Source organism: Pipistrellus kuhlii, unplaced genomic scaffold (genome assembly GCF_014108245.1).
Source record: "Pipistrellus kuhlii isolate mPipKuh1 unplaced genomic scaffold, mPipKuh1.p scaffold_m20_p_10, whole genome shotgun sequence".
NCBI lineage: Eukaryota > Metazoa > Chordata > Mammalia > Chiroptera > Vespertilionidae > Pipistrellus > Pipistrellus kuhlii.
The window spans coordinates 49,379,418-49,399,115 of record NW_023425405.1 but is presented as its reverse complement, the minus strand read 5'-3'; the positions used below and the strand labels follow the sequence as shown (position 1 = coordinate 49,399,115).

General features: G+C 35.5%; 1 protein-coding gene across 3 annotated transcripts in view; it reads left to right on the top strand.

The window, feature by feature from the left end:
* RELN (reelin) overlaps positions 1-19,698 on the top strand; it is a 372,425-nt gene that overhangs the window by 34,673 nt on the left and 318,054 nt on the right. For all 3 annotated transcript variants that reach the window (XM_036429656.2, XM_036429655.2, XM_036429657.2), the window contains exon 2: positions 9,938-10,048. In XM_036429656.2, coding sequence (XP_036285549.1) covers positions 9,938-10,048 — 111 coding nt within the window. The remainder of the gene's footprint in view (positions 1-9,937; positions 10,049-19,698) is intronic.

Sequence of the window (19,698 nt, the reverse complement as noted above, 5' to 3'; positions counted from 1 at the left end):
TCTTCTGTTGCTGCCAACCATTCTTAGCCCCAAACCAGTGAATAAGTGCTGCCACCACTACCAGGTGGAATAACAGGACTGCACGTGTGCTGCCAGTCAGCATGGTTGCCTAGCAACAGGAGGAGGGGCTGGTGTCTGTCAGCATGTGGGCACAATAGATGCTAGCTCCAAGTGCTTTGTGGGCACAAGTGATTACCAACCTCCATGTCACCTTTGGAAGATGTGGTTCTGAGGCTGGAAAGCGGGACTGTTTTTGGAAGCTAAATTTAGAAGAGAAAGGGGACGATAGGATATGATCATCTGGCTACATAGATAAGTATTGAAAAACAGAATTTGGTTTTCTGGCAATGACTTAGCTATGAGACTAATGGGCTTCTGGCAAAGGATAAAGTATATCTCATGAAGACAAGGTGTTTGGCAGGCATAAGATTCTCACTGAATTCGAGGAAGTGAGAGACAAGTGCCTCCATAACCCCCCGCCCCCCCCCAAAAAAAAAAAAAAAAAAAGAAAAAAAAGTTTAGGCTGGATACCATGTGGGAAGTAGGAAGAATCACAGTTGAAAAGAAACAGAGTGAATATGAAATTTTAATACAAGACAATTTATTTCCTACCTATTGTTGAGATTTTGAAGTGTCCTGTAAGATGGATTTCTTTGTAGCCAACAGCTGCCTTGGAAGGGTTTGGGGAAAATTCCTCAATATATGGATTAATAAATAAATATTTCCCTGACCAGTGTGGTTCAATGGATTGAGTGTCATCCTGTGCACCAAAAGGTTGTGGGTTTGATCCCCTGAAGAGATGGGTACAACAGGTAAGCTGGTAGATGTTTCTCTTCCTTCCACTCCCTTGTTCACTCTCTAAACATATTAAAATAAAACATATTAAAATAAATGAATAAATAGGTATTATTGGGAAAACTTAAAGCACAAAAAGCCACAAATGGAAGACTGTGCTATCTCTCCTCATCCCAAGGAGATTGTGTAGGGACCAGGAAGTGTAAAACCCTTGGTAGAAGTCTGAGTCCCTGCCCCCATGGTTCTCCCTTTTTATAAAGTGAAAAAACAAACAAAACAAAACCAAACAAAACACCAGTCCTGATAATAGGGGGAAAGTCAGTCTGATTGGGACCAGGCTATCAGAAACAAAAGCTGTGTGGACAGTCACCTGCCACCTTCAGGGACGCTCCGAGCCCATGCGGTACTGAGCTCCCAGGGCGGGAGGAAGCCACCTGTCCATGGGAAGCTGAGCTTGTAATCACAATGCGATGTTATACAAATGAGCTGCCCATTTCTTTCTTTTTTAAATAATTTATCCACTAACATACTATCAGTGTAAATGTCATTTAAGTTATATTCTTATTTAGTGATTATCCTTATATAAAACTTTTGGAAAAGATTGAGTTGTAGATTATTGGAAGAGCAACTAGCTGTGCCCATACCTGAGAATTTCTCTGTTGCTTCATATACTTGACTTTATTTTGTGAATTTCAAAGTTAGCAATTTTGATTTTTAAGAATTAGATTTTGAAATATGCAATAAAGTTTCTTATGAAAATGGTCAGGAACACTTTTTCAAATGTTATATTTTTATATATACAGATGGTTCGAATTATATCATCAATATCAAGTAATAGCAGCTTATTAAATATTTGTTTACTGAACGAATAAATTGAGCAAGATATACTTAAACACACACACACACACACACACACACACACACACACACACAGAGAAACTTTATGTCTGATCATAAAGTAAATGAGAGTTTTATATTTATCCTATATAAGTTAGTTATAGGGTTTTATTGCTTAATCATATGTATACCATTTGTGTAATTTACTCAATATGTCTTTAAATGCATTCTTGGATTTTAGCACAATTTCTTGCAATTAATTAAATGTATTGAAATGAACATACAGAAGTGGCAAACAAGAATACTATGAAAAAATCCTTTTAAAAAAAATAAAACATTTTTATAGCTACATGAGGTTTAACTATGTGTATTTAGGAGTTCTATCAATTATTAATACTGATTTAGTCAGTTTACAAATATAACCAAGATAACATCTCTGTCACATAATGTAGATGACATACACATGAGTGCCTGTAGTGTCACCCTTGGCATGTTCTTGGACAAGTACACAGTTTTTGAAAATATGAAAATATTTTGAAAATTGGTAATGGTCTATTATCAAACCAAACAAAACTACACAAAAGCAAATACTTATGTTTGAACAACTTGGGAGCACTATTAGGAATCACCCTGTGATTGTTACATGAATTCAAATTGCCCTTAGTTGCCCTTAGTCAAAACCACATTTTGGAGGAATTGGGAGGCACTTTTTGTTAAAAGGAGATAAATCCAAGAAAGTGTAATGAAAACCAAACGACTACAGGTCCTTTTTCCTGGTACTGCATAAAGGCTTTAAACACCTGGCTATATTGGGAAAAATTACACAAGTATTTTTTCTCTAGGCACCTGTTTATGTCACTGGAACATATTTACCTGTATATGCTCTTATGATAATTGCTAAGCTTATTTTTTTTCTCAGCCAAAGAAAGCTTAATTAACGTCCATGTGTCAAGGAAAAGAAAACTCTTAGAAGTTCTTTGAGAAGATTTGGGGTAATAAATCTCCCCAATGCTTTCTTTTAAGGCTAATCTTTGCTTAAATTTTTAAAAGTTATGGTGAGTTATAGACAAGGTAGTTTTCCCTTGAAAAAGGCAGAACAAAAGGATAAAAACTGCTGAAAACATGAATGCCACATTCCTGTTCACACCACTTTAATAATTTATCAAGTGCAGGGCCAACAATATGAAATTTTCATGTGTGGGTATCATCCAGCCTCATATAAAAGTAACAGATGAAAAATAAGGTCACAGTTAAGTCACAATACCAGTGACTTTTGGCTCCAGTTCTCTAAATAATAGTAAAATATCATTTCAAGAAAAAAAATATTTTTGGTTCAAGAAACTGAATTCATTGTTATTGCAGGAATTTATGTTTAAATTCAGAAATACATTATGAAAGCCAAAAGTGGATAAAAAAATCATTATTTTTTTTTACTGCTATTAGGACTAGAATTAGGGTAGAGCATTGTCAAATTATATTTTTCTTCTTTGCTTTCAAGTTCACTGGTTAAGGAATCTGCGTTTCGCATAGAGTGCACAACCATAATAGTGTTCAGGATCTCATCTCAGGGATTTCACCTGAATAAAATATGTGAGATTTTTACCCCAAAGATTAGTGTGTTTAGAAATGCTGAGTGTGTGAGTGTGAGTGTGAATGTGCGTGTGTGTGTGTGTGTGTGTGTGTGTGTGTGTGTGTGTGAGTGACCTAAGGAATAAAGAAGAATGGCAATGTGAAGAGATGAAGAAACAGGAAGGCTTACTTTACACTCAACACTGTCATTTAAACTTACTTCCAAAGAGCTTAATTTTAAAATGAAACATTCAGGAACGCATTTGACTGCACCGTTTTATCTCCTAAGAAGTATTTAAAGACAGAAACATTCTCAGTGGCTCTCCTTTTATTATTGGTGGTGCCAGAAGATAAGACTTAAGAGACAACGTGTGGTTCATCTGAATCTCTGAATCTGTAATAAATATACCACAATAGGCTTCCACAGAGATGCCGGATCCCTGTTCTAACCGGCAGAGAGTGTTTTTACAGACCCTAGAACATGGCTTAATAAATCATTACATTTTGCATATAAGATGGATTTCCTGGACTGTCACAACTCCCAGATAATGCTCCATCTTTCCTCTCCTTTCAGAGGAGATAAACTTAGGAGGGTGTGTGCAGGGCATTGTCCCCCCCATCTCCACCCTGCCCCTTAGGGTGGTTAGAATAAATAGGGAAGGCATGGTTGGATGATCTCTCTACTCCTCACAAAAGGCTAAATGGAGCCCCCTCATTCCCGGTCTAATTGTTAAAGCTCTCCATGGTTCACTACTACAGATTTGTGCCCTCCCTCAGTGAACCTTGACCTCCCATCATTTCTTTTACATAATTACTTGTGTTTTTTTTTTTAATTGGTTGTTGTTAGTTTGAATATGTTATTATTGAAATACCAGGTTTAATATTTGAAAACCACATGAGACTATGTCATCATGAAATAAATGTATTTACTGAGAAGTAGATCAGGAATCATGTTCTTATAGAGGTTCTGAATATAAATTATAACGTATTTTTAAATAGTCTCCATTTGGTGCACAGCACTAGTAACACCGGAAAGGAGAATCAGTAGTTGATGAAATTTTTCGGCAAATAAACTCAGTTTATTTTATTTTCAGAGGAATATGTTTGTTCCTCAGGCAGTTTAATCTGTTCTGTATTCAAAAGGTAAATGAGTTTATGCTCATAAGGCAAAATGTGGCATTTAAGAAATATTGGCAATTTAGTTCTGCTGGTATCTTTCATTTTCAAAATATATAAAACTAAGAAATGGAAACTGCCATCGGTGCATCATTACTAATACTTAATTTCAACATTTTTGCAATGTGCTATCCTCTAATGTTTGCCATCTTGAAAAAGATGGAAACACCATTTCCTATATGTTTCTTTTCTGCACATATTAAAGGTCTTTGCTATAAAGTAGTAATGGAATATGCTTGAAGTGATCAGAATTTAATGGACTGTAGAACATTTGCAGGCCAGGAGCTTTAGGATGAAATGCAAACAGCATTAAATGCCTAAATTTATTTCCTTCCAGAATTTCATCTTACAGTGATTTTCTGCAAGAATGGTATTAGGGGCTTGTTGGGAACAGTTAATAGAAGCTATGATAGATAATAACTGACTCTGTAATTAGTCATTTCAAGACAGAGGTACTCTTTGAGCCCCTGATAAGAATTGAATTGTGTCGCTACATCATGTTTTCATTCTGCTGTCACAACCCAGCCATTCATATTCATAGATTCCGGTGCTAAGCTCATTGCCAATTTAACACAGATGTGGGGGAGATATGTACAAGCTCCTCAGCCTTTTGATCCCTTTTTATTTTTTATTTGAGGAAATGGCAGAGTAACCTCAGAGTGAGGATAAGGGTGTGTTAGTGACAAAATTATCAGAAGATTAATTTGGTGTATACGTTATGTGTGTACATTCACCCATACAGCATATTTTATATATGCAAAAGAAATACTATGATATGTAAATGTAAAGTTCAGCCAAAATATTCTGACATTTCTGATTTTTGAGTACTATAATTTTTATTTTTGAAGTTAATTTTTATTTCTTGTTTCAGGAGAAACCTCTGTTTTCATATACCTCTGTGAATAACATGGGTTCTTTTTCTGTGTGGGAGAGATGCTAGATTTCACAGTTTCAGTTACATTGGCTTCACTATATTCTCAGTTATTTTTTTCTTTATTACTTTATGTTGTAACAGTGTTTTTGTATGGTTGCATTCAGCAGACGTGAGCTTCTCCTGTGAACCTGCTCTGGGGAGGGTGGGTTGTGGTCAAATGTTCCTGGTTCCTGAAAGCTGTGGGATCACTGTTGTGGGTGAGGCCAGAAAAGACCTCCTGAGAGATGGCCTGTGAGCCCTTCGCTGAAGAATGGGTAGGATTTTAACAAAAGGAAACAGAGGAAGTGATTTTGGGTGAGGGCGATTTTTAAAGAAGGGCCAGGAGACAGGGAAGCAAAGATGTTCTAGTTTAACTGGATCAAAGAGTGTCTTCAGGTGAAATGGGGAAACTTGATTGGAGAGATTAATTCTGGCCACAACTTGAAGATCTTAGAAAGTGCATTGAAACAGGATGTTAATCTGTCTATAATAGGAAGTTAGAGATAATTTGTTGAACAAGAGAATGAGGTGATCTGATAAGACACATTTGCTTTCCCATTATAGGTAATAATATACAAGCTTTATTTCTGTGCTAGTTAAGTTCAAAATTTTACTTGCAACCCAAATATTGATATTATCTTTTCCCCTTAATAATTGGAAGATGTAAACAGATGGAAGAACATACCATGTTCATGGATTGGTAGAATCAACATCATCAAAATGTCCATACTTCCTAAAGCAATCTATAGGTTCAATGCACTCCCCATTAAAATACCAACGGCATATTTCACTGACCTAGAAAGAACTCTCCAAAAGTTCATTTGGAACAATAAAAGACCCCGAATAGCCACAGCAATCCTGAGAACGAAGAGTAAAGTAGGAGGGATCTCAATACCAGACTTCAAACTGTATTGCAAAGCCACTGTTCTCAAAACAGCCTGGTACTGGCACAAGAACAGACATATAGATCAATGGAATTGAATCGAGAACCCAGATATCAACCCAAATCACTATGCTCAATTAATATTTGACAAAGGAGGCATGAATATACAATGGAGTCAAGACAGTCTCTTCAATAAATGGTGTTGGGAAAATTGGACAGATACATGCAAAAGAATGAAACTAGATCACCAACTTACACCATACACAAAAATAAACTCAAAATGGATACAGGACTTAAACATCAGACGGGAAACCATATTTTTTCATAACATTTTAATGCCAAAATATTAAAGATATAAAAATTGACTTTAAGAAAAAAAATGTTCCTTGGGGAAAAATTTTATAAATGTATCATGCAAATTTGTAAAACCACGAAAAAAAAGTAGATCATATGGCAGATTGAATAGTTTAAATAGCTGTTCACTGATTTAAAGTCATTAAATTATTATTTGGTGATTTTATATAAACCTTTGGTGTCTGAAATGAGTAACTAAGTGGTGGGTCCTATCCCATGTGGTGATACATTTTAATTTGTGTAAAGCATCTAGAGTTGCTGATGTCAGGAAGAGTTTATAATAAGGAATATCTCTTTTTGCCTTCCTAGTTAATAAAACAAAAAATTACAGTGCTAACATAGTTGTTGGCTCACAGAAGATATAATATCTATATCTCTATATACTTATACACAAAACCCTATGATTTATGAACAATTTATTTAAAATACTAGAGACAGATTTAGTTCTGTCTTTAGTTCATCAGCTTCATCAAGGGGCCAAATAATATGGTAACCACAAAATGATTACATTTCCTACTAGTTCATATACGCACTTAAAATAATTGCACATTCAGACATGTGAGCTTTGTGGTTTTTTTCTGATCATGAACCATATTAGTACTGTGTATAGTAAACCATTTCTTTAGTTTACCCAGGCCACTCTCCTGCTTTCAAGATTATTCCAATTGCCTGTGTAGCAAAATTGTGTGCATGTAAGTGAAGTACTAAGACTGGAGACACTAGAATAGTGCTTGAAGGGTGGGTCCCAGTGGAATTGAGGGGAAAAAGTAAAGTCAGGGCACATAGGAAGGGTAAGAGCCAGTGCACATTAGGGGTCAGATAAGCTTGATAGAAAGGAAGAAGGTGAAAATGGCAGGGTACTGGAAGGGGCCCCAAAAGAAAGTGGAAACTGGCAGGAACTGATGATGCTGAATTACACAGTAAGGACAGCTAGCCAGAGCTGCCTCAAAGCCTGAAACAATGACCTCTCTCTCTCTCTCTCTCTCTCTCTCTCTCTCTCTCTCTCTCTCTCTCTCTCTCTCTCTCTCTGTGTGTGTGTGTGTGTGTGTGTGTGTGTGTGTGTGTGTGTGTGTTTTAGAGGAAACTCTCACAGACTAACTGGAGGACACGAGTAGAGATAAGTGGGAGCATTCATCGAAAGGGAAAGAGAGGGCAGAGAGAAGGGTGCTCCTTACAGTTTCAAAGTCCAAGTGTCCTTGACATAAAATTTTCAGCATCTTGCTTGGATTGCTCATGTGTTCACTACTAGTGTTTCAGTCAATAAAAAAATAAATAAAATAAAAAACTGTGGGCTTCAGATATCCTGAAGTTTCCTCCAAACTAGCAGGGGATCCAAACGATGTCAGGTGTTTTTGAAATACAAAAATTAGACCCATTCTTTTCTTGAGTAAAATAAAACCTGGCAATCAGAAAGTTATGTCTTGTATCCCATACAAATCTGGGCATCATTTCCTTTTTCTTAAAAAAAAATTCAGTTCACATATGGATTATGCATTACTTCTGTAAAAGGAGGAAAAAGAATGCTTGTTCCAGTGTCAAGAGAGTAGCAGTTTTCCAAAAGCAAATGGAATTTCCCCCCCTAAAAAAAAAATACTTTGACTTCTCAACTCAAATGAGTAGGAAAATAGATTATAATCAATTCGTTTCTAACGGAACCTTTTTTTTGGATGACTTGTGTAAGATACAGCATGTGAGAATGAATGTATACTTAAGTTGGTCTGCCGTTTTTACAGATGTCTTTGGCTATCTCTTGGCCTCTCTGCTTTGACTTGTCGTGCACTCTGGGAAAACATTTTAAATGTATAAATAGCCACCTTTCCTCTGTTTCTTTTCATTCCATATGGCTTTTCCAGTGGGATCCATCTGAAATACAAAGTCCAGGATTCACAGCATGCTTTTCCTCTGGAAACTAGTTGTAAATAAGACAATCTTATACCATTTTTATATGAATGAGTCAATCCTTAATAAGTATTTTAATACATATTTATTGAACACCCAAAATGGCCAGGAATTGCTCTGGACACTTAAGATACCTGCCTGATGGAGTTTACATTCTGCAGAATGAGACTGACAATAAACAGAGAAACGAAAACCATTGCAAGTAAATCAGTATAATGTGTTCAAGATAATAATTACTTATACAAAAAAAAGGGGGGGTGGGGAGGAATAGAACCAAACAGGGAACATCAGGAATGTGAGGATTGTGGGGGCAGGGAGACAGGGGGTCATTTGCAAAATGTATCGCCTTTACAGAGGCACTTTATGAAATGAGATAATACATGTTGATCACTAAGCTCAGTGCCAGCGGAGTGGTTTACAGTAGTCTACATGCCAGAACTCAAGTTTTTAGTTGTTATTAAAGAATGTGAAGGTGATTTACTCCAACATCCAATGCCATTTTGGAGATAGCGTGATGTCCAGCTATTCTAGATTTATGTGTCTTGCTTTATGCTTTATAATGTGGCTCTTTCAGACCATTCAGCCTTACTGACTACATTTCTTTGGAGTTTAATTTAAACATTTTCATTGAAGTTAATGTGACTCTTCTCCTCACAGCCACCAAGCATGATGACTGCCCTTGAACTGTGTACTACCAAAATAATATTACCTTCTCCCAGCTTCTTCCTACAAAGAGCATCATCCTGATCTTATAAAATCAATACAGGAAAAAATATTATATCCAGGAGGAAATTAAGATAAAGTTTTAGGGTGGAGAGCAAGATACAATTTTAAAAATCCAAACCTGGGTAGCATACAGATACATTTAATTTGAATCGTTTCTTCCCAGGAACATTTTGATTTTCTGGTTATGAAATCATTGGAGTCATCTTGTAGATTTTGGTCTAACACTTATAGCATGCTGCGGTCTCCCGCCCTTGTTCTCATAAGGAAAAGGGCTGACTGTCTTCATGCAAATTAGTCTGCTTTTGTCAAAAACTTCAGGGACTCATTTCTGAAATGTAGATTCACAGTAAGTGCATCTGACTGTTCTTCTTTCAGCTTATGTAAGATTGTTTCCCACAGTATGGAATACTTTAAAAATGAAGTGTTTCATCACATTGCCAAAACTCCAGCCATGCCTTTGACTGCCTTCAGGGGTGGTGGTGGAGGTGGGGAAACTAGCTATTCTGTGCTCCATTGTTTTCAGACAACTTTGCACATAGCTAGGGAAAGTGCAAATGAATGCAGAAAGATAGGACTGATGTTCTAAATTTAGGACTAGCAATTATAGACATTGGAGTTCTGAGCTTCTTTTTGCTTTTTGTCATTACTAATTTGTGCAAAGACAATACCAAGTAGCGGTAGTATAAAAATTAATACAAGTAAAATGTTTGACAATGTCTTACACTTGAGAAATGTATCTCATTATTAATTGAGGTTTCTTTTCTCTTCCCCACCCTGTATTTCAGTGACAATTTCAACAAGCACCTTCTTTGACGGGTTGCTGGTGACAGGGCTATACACATCCACAAGTGTTCAGGCTTCACAGAGCATTGGTGGTTCTAACGCCTTTGGATTCGGTAAGCTATCCTGATATAAAAAATTGATACTTGGCAATATTTTATATAGTTATAGGTCTTGTTTTTAAAATATCTGTTTTAAGATATTAGACATTTATCATTTCAGATAATATAATATGACGTGATTTTTTGTGTATTCGCTTTTGGAATTGGGTGACTTGAAATAAGTCATGTAAACATGTAGCCAACCATGAACTTGGCATGGTCATCTAGTCCTTCTCTTCACCCTCTTCCACTGTCACACATGGTCCTGTAGGTTCATGTAAAGTCCTCTCTTCTATCATTTACGTTGCTAGAATTGGAATTCACTCTGACGCCCATGCAAATTATTCAGTATCCTCTTTTGTAAACAATTCTTAAAATCCTGGAGTAGGTGAAAAGTGTCTGTCATGTTAAGTTTGGCAAGAAAGCATTCAATACTACACATGGAAGTTGGCAATAATTATTTAAATGATTGAATTCTATGAGTATTCACAAAAGATGTGATTTAATATTTAAGTCACTTATATGGAGGCTTTGACCTGTTACTTTCATGGGGAGGCAGAAGGCTACATGATGGTCACTCATTTTTCCATTTGGAAATCTCGACTTTACCCATAATGTGGTAAACATGTGAGGCTGGAATTAAATAGACCCTTTTAAGCATAAAAAATCCAAATTTAACATATCAGTTTGTATTAGGCATGAAATCACTGATCTTACTCTAAAATTGAAAAACTGCACAGACTTCCTCCATTGATATGAGAAGAAAGAATTGGGTTGTCAAAGGTAGCCATGTGTTCAGAGTTGTTGTTGTTGGTTTTTTTTTTCTGGGGAATTTATTAAGTAAATAATTTCTACTTTTGATATATGAAAGAGTACCTTCTCTGTGTCCAGTCCAGCATTAACTCTGCCCAGGTTGATGTCAGAGTCATAATGTTGATGCTGCATTGTCATTCTGCTGGCCCAAGATGAGTTTCACTCCATAGGGCTTCAAGGAACTGTTGGTCATTTAATCATCATGGTAAATTTTGACATTGACAATTTGTCCTATTTTTAAAAGACCTCATATGATCTTTTACAATCTGTTGGTAACTACTTCTAAGGTCTCATTCTTTAGGAACAAAAAATCCTCTTAGACTTAAAAAAATTCCACTTTTTTAGCCCCACCTTTTTTGTGCTCTGCAGAGGTGAAAGTCCAGTTACAATTATGTAGTTAGGTACATATACACCTTGGGGCAAAAGTAGATTTACAGTTGCTCATATGGAAAATACTACAATAATCCTACATAATAAAGAGATAATATGCAAATTGGTCCTCATGTCCTCATGTCTCAAGATGGTCACCACCACATTGTCACAAGATGGCTGGCAGGGGAGGGCAGTTGGGGGGCACCAGGCCTCAGGGGAGGACAGTTGATTTGAGAAGACTCGACTGAATGCATTATAATTTGCCAAGATGGAGGCTTTAAATGAGAAAAATCATTAAATATCATTCATAAGTTGTAAACACAATTTGAAAGAACATACAAAATGTATGTATCATATTTCCTCAGATTTTAGCTAGTAAACCAAACAAAGACCTGAGAATAAATAGAAATTATTAGGACACCCAAGCTTCACCACATTTTCTGTGGTGACTTTAAAAAGCTCAGATTCATTTGAATTAGAATGTATTTTGATTGGCTCAAATTGCAAATAGTCTTTTCACGATTGGCCATTGATGGTTTGAAGAGGCTTCTGAACATGAAGCTCATTGATGGCAGTTAGACTTCTGTAATCAAATGCTCAGGTCTCCCACTAGTCAGTTGGCATTTTTATAGGACATGACTTTTATATGGATGGACAGATACATTAGACCTTTTTAAGTTCCAGAAAGATCCAAATAATTGCATGTGTATGTATGTGATAGTAGTAAATTACCTTAAAATTTAACAAACACCTGCATATTGTTAAACAGTTACTCTTCATAAATAATGTTTTTGTATAGAAAGCAGGAGGTAAAATGCCTTTTTAGATAAATGGTCACTTTTTTGGGGGGAAAAGCACATTCAGTATTTGATTTAAGTTTAACATTATTTACAATTTGAGAACAAAATGAAGATATGTATTTGATTAGGTTGCAGGTGAGAAAGTAGAGGAAACTTAAGAAGGTAAAATGTAAGAGAATTGCTGCTCTTTGGTAGTTTAGTAGTTGTAGTAGGAGCAGGCTGAAATTATGTGGCATTCTTTGATCTAGAGCAAAAGAGTTGTTGAATACATAATCTATCATTAGCCTCTGACTTTAATGGAATGTTAAGCAAACATGATTTGTTCGGCATTTTCTCAACACATCATAGGATTAGTGTGTAATGTTAATGTATTGAAGTAGCGGCGACAAATAAGGCAAAGTAAAGCATAGAAATGGGTCTAAAAAGGTACTTTTTCCCCTTTGAGTTAATTTTGTACATTAATTTTTAAAATACTAATTACACTGAACTTGTGGTAACTCTGCTTTAAATATAAAATCTGTGTATGACCAGCCAAAATAAGACCATCATTATTCTTACTGTTGTATAAATGTAATTCCACTAACATAACGATAGCCTTTTATGCAAAACCAACGTTCTTTAAGATGTATGCCTCACTGACCAAATATAGACAAATGCCTAAATAGCTAGAAGTACATTAAAACAATAGTTATGCAAAAGATGATTGAATGCCAGCAATGTGAGATTTGAAATGCCTCATTTTGCTTGTCAATATAAGAAAACATGCTGCCCTAGGGAAGTGTGATGTTTAATTATGGATATCTCTTTGTGCATCCCAGAAAAAAAAATGCTTCCCTCGACTTTGGCATTGAATTCCAGTTCAATCATGTAAATCTTCAATGCTCATTGTGGTTACTCAATAAAGGGGTATTTGAATATTCTTTCATACAAAGTTCCATTTCCAGAGGCTGCAATGCATTTTACTCAATATTTAGTATTCTGGCTCTAAAAGCATTTTACCACATTATTGGTATTCAGGCTGTAAAACCTGAGAATTGCATTTGCAGGTCTGATTAGTAGCAGCCACACTTCAAATTGTTAGACATTGCATAAATTAAACTTTTGTGTTTTGCATTTCTTGGATAGATAATTTTGTTCAGCTAATACATTAACCATTCTAGCCTTTTTTTTTTTTTTTTTTGCTTAAACTTATAGTTTTCTGAGTGTTTTATTAAATTTTCTGTAATAGTTAGGCATCCTGGATACAATAATTTGTTAACTAGAAACTTAAAATGGCAAGAGTTTATGAAATCCAAGTTGGGTGGGGGAGTATTATGAATAGATCCAAGATTTTTTTTCCCTCTTCTAGTCTTCCCTCTTAAACATCCAGTTAATCATATCATATTTTAAATAGAAATTATTAAAAAATTTAATAATTTCAATATAACTTTTAAAGCATAATAATAATATTTTTTAACTTAGTGATCTGACTTTTTCAATGTGATTTGATACTCTCACTTTAGATGAATATATTATATTTACAAAATGAATTATTTAAATGTTTTTAAAATACTTCAAATTTTACTAAATCTTATATATTGGTCACTAGTTATTAGAAATGTGTACTTTACCAGTAGATGTAGATGGTATGTTACTGTTTCATTGCTAATATGCAAGTTTTTTCTTCTACTTTTAAAAATTGTCACTAAAAATAAAAATATAGTGTCTATTTCAGCTACCTTTTGGTTATACTTCACATGAAAACTGCACAGAAACTTTTACAACTTTGCTAATTATTACCAGGATCCCCACATCCCTGGGTAGGAGTTGCAGTTCAGTCTTATGTGTCCTTTCTGTGTGACTAAGAGACATACATTTGTGATGTAAATACATGCACATATTTAGGGTTTAACATCTGTAAAGAGGGGACACCACTAACAACTTTATTACAGGCTTTTGTGTAGTCGTGGTATTTATTTACTAGCTAAAAGAAGCTAAATTACCCAGGATGATCTTGCTAAATTATTTTGTCTGTCTCTTTACAAAGAAATGCTCTGTAATGGACTTGAAGAATTTTAAACATATTGAGGGATTCAAAGGCATGACCTTTTATTGGGCATGGTAAATGATCTGTAACAAGAAGACTCTAGGTTAATTAAACAAATTACTCTAGTCAATGGTACAGGGAGCATAGCTGACAAGAGATGAAATGTTCATTAACTTATCTTATTTACACGGAGTTAACCTAAATTTGGCATTTATTCATTCCATTTACTTATGCCAGCATTATCTCCATTGAGAAATAGTGTTATCTTGGTGGTGCCAGCCATTTGACAAAGAACTCAGGAATACTTCCCAATTCCTAAATAACTAGCTTAAGAAAGAATAGTGGGCATGGTGAATATAAAGCTGTTGAACTAATCAGTCAACAAAGTGCTAAAGCAGATGTTGAGGGGTATGAGATTAGGGCTAAGTGGAAGAGTCAGTGGGAAGGCAGCTCAGTGCAGTGATTCATTACATGACCTCTGGAGTCAGGCAGTTCAGGTTTCATGGCTGGCTCTGCTTCTTGCTAACTTGGGCCACATACTGTCTTCCATGAGCCTCAGTGTCAGCATCTGTAAAATAGCATGCTAACAACTGGGCCTAGTTCACAAAGTTGTTGGGTAGATTAAATGACATGGTCTATTCAAGTGCCTAGAATCTATACTCATAATATGATTACATAAAGACTCAGAAGGGATAATTTCTATTTGGAGATGGAAAACATAATGAGAAAATGGTGCAAGTGGCAGAGATTTGAAAGAGGGAGTTTGATTCTAAATTGGAGATGGGTGTGTGCCCATAGGATTTAGATCTGAAATGGTCCTTTGGCAGAGACTTGTATAGGTAAGGGAGCAAGGCTTAGGATGAGCAAGCAGAGGCTCATCACAGCATAATGTAAGCATGAGGACTAAAACCAGGAGTCCTGACATCATATTCAATTCCCAGATACTTTTCAAAACACGTACAGTTTATATACCATAAAATGTATCATTTAAAGTTTACATTTTAGTGATTTCCAGCATATTCACAAGGTTGTGCAAACAGCAGCACTAATTCCAGAACATTTCATCCCCTCCAAAAAAATTCCATATCCATTAGCAGTTACTCCCTAACCCCTCTTCCCTCAGTCCCTGACAACAGCCAGTCTCCTTTCTATGGATTTGCCTATTTTGGACATTTCATGTAAATAGAATCATGCACTATGTTCTCAAGGTTCATCCATGTTCTTTTCTTTCTCTATCTAAATAATTTTCAGTTATGGGTTTACCGCATTTTGTTTAGCATAGGGACATTTGGCAGTTTCCAGATTCTTAAAAGGAATTAGGGCTCAGCAAATTGGGGGGGGAAATGTTTCAGGGGGATGCAAAGCAAATATATATTTATACACACACACACACACACACACACACACACACACACACATATATATATATATATATACATATATATATGAGGGTGTACATATATATGTGTGTGTGTGTGTGTGTGTGTGTGAGGGAAGGAGAGAGAAAGATAATTATATTTATTATTTAACTTATTGAAGTGACACTGGTTAATAAAATCATATAGGTTTCAGGTATACAATTCTATAACCATCTATATATTGTATTAGATATTATGTGTGCACCACCCCAAGCGAGAAAAAAATAATTTTTAAATAAATATGGCAAAAAGTTAACAATATATAATTCTGGGTCAAGGGCATGCGAAAGAAAGTTTTTTTGCTCAATTTTTGTTACTTTTTGTATAAATTTGAAATTATTTTAGAATAAAATTTAAAAATATAAAAAAATGTATCCTTAAGGAAGATTTCTTCTAGTTTCTTTCTCTTACTCCTGCTCAAATCCATGTTCTCTGAAACAAAGTAAACTGGTAATTCATAAATAATACCAGGAAATTCACATTTTATGGCAGATTCTAATGGAAGTTGCCACTATACTGTTATGGTTTTTGAAACCATAACATACAATATTTTGTTAAAATTTTTGCCTGCTAGTATTAAAAATTATTTTTGAAGAGACTATTCTGTCTTGGCACATATAACCTTATTTCTATTACTTAAAAAATATTTGCTCCAAAGACTGAGTTCCAAACAAACAAGGATAGAGCACTAGGTTATTTTGTGGGGTGCTTTTCCAAATGCCAGTGTTTTAAAGAAGAATTTGATTTTCTGTAAATGAAGTCTTACCTTCTCTGGATAAAAACAAAATCAACAATACTTTTATCTCTCTTTCTTAAATAATAATTTAAAAGTCCACTTAGTTCCTCATTGATAAGAAATATTGTTTTTGCCCTGGCCGTTGGGGCTCAGTTTGTTGAGTGTTGTCCATACCAATGGGTTTTTGGTTCATCTCTCTGATGGGGAGCATACCTGGGTTGCGGTTCTGTTCCATGTCAGGGTATGTTTCGGGAGCAGCTGATCAATGTTTCTCTCTCACATTGCTGTTTCTCTTTCTCTCTCTCTCAAAAAAATTTGATGAAAACATTAAAAAAAGGAAAAAAAATAGTTTTTCTAGAAGCATGACACTTTTCAGCAAATGTCATACTATTCATTTTAACAGAAGGCAAGATCAATGTATATGTGTAAGAAGAGAATAAATTTCAGAGCCTGACTCTAGCAGTCATTTTGTTTGTAATATGGTTTACTTTTGAGGTTTTTTTGAGTCTTCTTTTTGGGTAACCAGAGAATGATAAATGAGTTTAGGTTCTAAGTTCATAGTAATTAATAAATACTCTTGGATAAAGTTGGCTTCTTTCCTGGCAGTTAAGTCTAAGCACAACTTAAAATAATTATATAATGTTATCACTTCCTAGAGGTAATTCTGATAAATTACCTTTGAAATATTTTTGAAAAATAAGTGAGAGTAAATTCTTGACATTGCCTAAAAAATAGCTCTGGATACAGCATATGAATTTGAAAATGGACGTAGGAGACCAATAAAGGCACTTCACCAAATGCCGGTTCTGTTTCCACTCTTGTCCTCTGTTCTGTTGTTTGTATTCACCACTCTGATGCTGAGTTTTTGCATGTAGCCTAATAGACGTGTGGGTTGCTCTCTGAGGCGAGCACACAACCAAATGACTGTTTTCAGGACTCAGAGTGTCAGAATGGAAAGATACTTGACAGTGTGGGTGTTGCCATTTCAGAAAACAGAATAGCAAAAATTGTTCATATTTTGGTAAAAGTTCAGACTGAGCTCCCCGCCTACTTCCCTTCCTACATGTTTCATACATCAGAACCATGTGTTGTTGTTATCTAGTTAATTATGTTAGTGCTGGTTTTTGTTCAGAACAGTTCTTTTTCATATGAACTCTAACAAATAGCAAATTAAAAGTAGAGTAAATGGAACTATCAGACACCATGTTCTGGGAAGATGTTTAGTTTATCCTTAATTGTTTTATTTTTAAAATAATTATTTGCACTGAAACTGGTTTGGCTCAGCGGTAGAGCGTTGGTCTGCGAACTGAAAGGTCCCAGGTTCGATTCCGGTCAAGGGCATGTACTTTGGTTGCAGGCACATCCCTGGTAGAGGGTGTGCAAGAGGTAGCTGGTCGATGTTTCTCTCTCATCGATGTTTCTAGCTCTCTGTCTCTCTCCCTTCCTCTCTGTAAGAAAATCAAAATATATTTTAAAAAAATAATTATTTGCATTATGAGGAGATTCTTTTTGAATCCAACTTTTAACCTATATGATCTGTTAGCATTTCTAACAATAGCAAAAATGGAGAGAAATCTGTTAGTATAAAAAGAAGCACACAACTGAGATTTGGCTGTCTGTTTCTAGAGAATGGGACAAATGAGCTCACTGAATAATTGTGAGGTTGTTAAAGTCTATCTTTCAATCCCCTAGTCTAGCCTCTCCTCTTTTCCCTCTTTTTTCTTGTCTCTTTTTCAATAAGGAGCTGATACCAGCCACATCTTAGAGTGAATTTTAGCATGTTGTGCTAATAGGAGCTTTTCCCATACTACTTCTTGCAAACATTAGTGTCTCATGATATGTTAATAAGTCTTACATGAAGAGAGAGTTTTATAATATTAAAAAGCTTGGGCCCTGGCCGGGTGGTTCAGTTGGGATGTTGTCTATACATTATAAAGTTGTGGGTTCAATTCCTGCTCAGGGCGCATGCCTATGTTGCAGGTTTCATTCCTGGTTAAGAATTTTACAGAAAGCATTCATCATCTAGGTAAAATTTGTAACAATAAAATGCAAAATCTTAAGGCTGCATTAGATAAGATTTGATAAATGTACACATCTTTGTAATCCAAACTCCTATCAAAATATAGAGCACTACTTTAATGCCAGAAAGTTCCTTCATGCCTCTTCTCCATCAACTCTCACTTCTGCTTCCCAGATGCAAACACCAATTTATTTTGTTCCATCATAGGTTAGATTTTGCCTGCTCTAGAGCTGTATAAATTCAATCATGACTCTTGTGTAAGGCTTCTTTCACTCAGCACAATACATTTGAGAATTATCCATGTTACGTGTATCTGTAGTTTGTGTTTATTTATTGCTGAGTAGTATTCCTTTGCTTTTCCATTCTCCTCTTATTAGATACTGGGTTATTTTTAGTTTAGGGCTATTATGCATACAGCTGCTGTGAACATACTGCACAAGTCTTTTTGTAAATACAGTTGACCTTTGAACAACATGGGGCACTAAATGCTCTCCCCAGCCTTGAGTCAAAAATCCATGTATAATTTGTAACTCCTCCAAAACTTACTTGTTCCTTGGTATCCATGAGGAATTGGTTCCAGGACCCCCAGGGATACCAACATCCACAGATGCTCGAGTCCCTATATAAAATAGCATGTAGATCAATGCTTATAGTCAGCTCTTTGCATCCACAGACTCTCAAACACAGGTCTTCACCTATAATTGGTGTGTCAGTGTTCCTAATTTTAGCCATTTTTGTATTTGGTGGTAACTATTGTAATGATGTTGAGCACCTTTTCATGTGCTTTTGGTCGCTTTTGTCAAATGCCTGTTCAAATATAATATCTATTTTTTAAAAAATTGAGTAGTCGTATTATTGAGTTATAGGAGTTATTAGGTACCAGTCCTTTATTAGATGTATGTTTTGTAACTCTTTTCCATTCATACCTTGCCTCAATGATGCATACAAGTTTTAAATTTTGATGAACTCTAATTTATCATTTTTTTTTTCTTTTATGGCTATTCTTTCTGGGTTCTATTTGGGAAGACATTGGCTGCCTTAATGCAAATCTAATTTTTTAATGCATGCTCTAGAGAACTAGCTTAGAAAGTAGCTATGTTTCACAGCCTTTGGGTGAGTAGAAAGCAGATACCAGAGTTCATATACAACATTTCTAAAAGTTTCTCATTAAGCATTGCATACTTGTTTTAAAAAGTCAGGACATTTTCCATTATGTGCACCATTTTTACGCTTAAAAGTTTTTCATTTCACATGTGTAAGCTTCTGATTTTAATGTGCCACTTTATGAAGGACTGAAATTGCTTCAGACTCCCGGATTACAGTGTGATAAGCCAAATGGGCTTCAGGACACTCCCTTCACACCAGAGACACATGCCAGAAGCCAAACAGATGGTAAATAGGCAGAAGTGACCCTCAGCATTCTCATTAGAGCAGTTGGGGAAATTTTAATGGGCCCCGTTTGCCTTGTTCTCTATCTTAT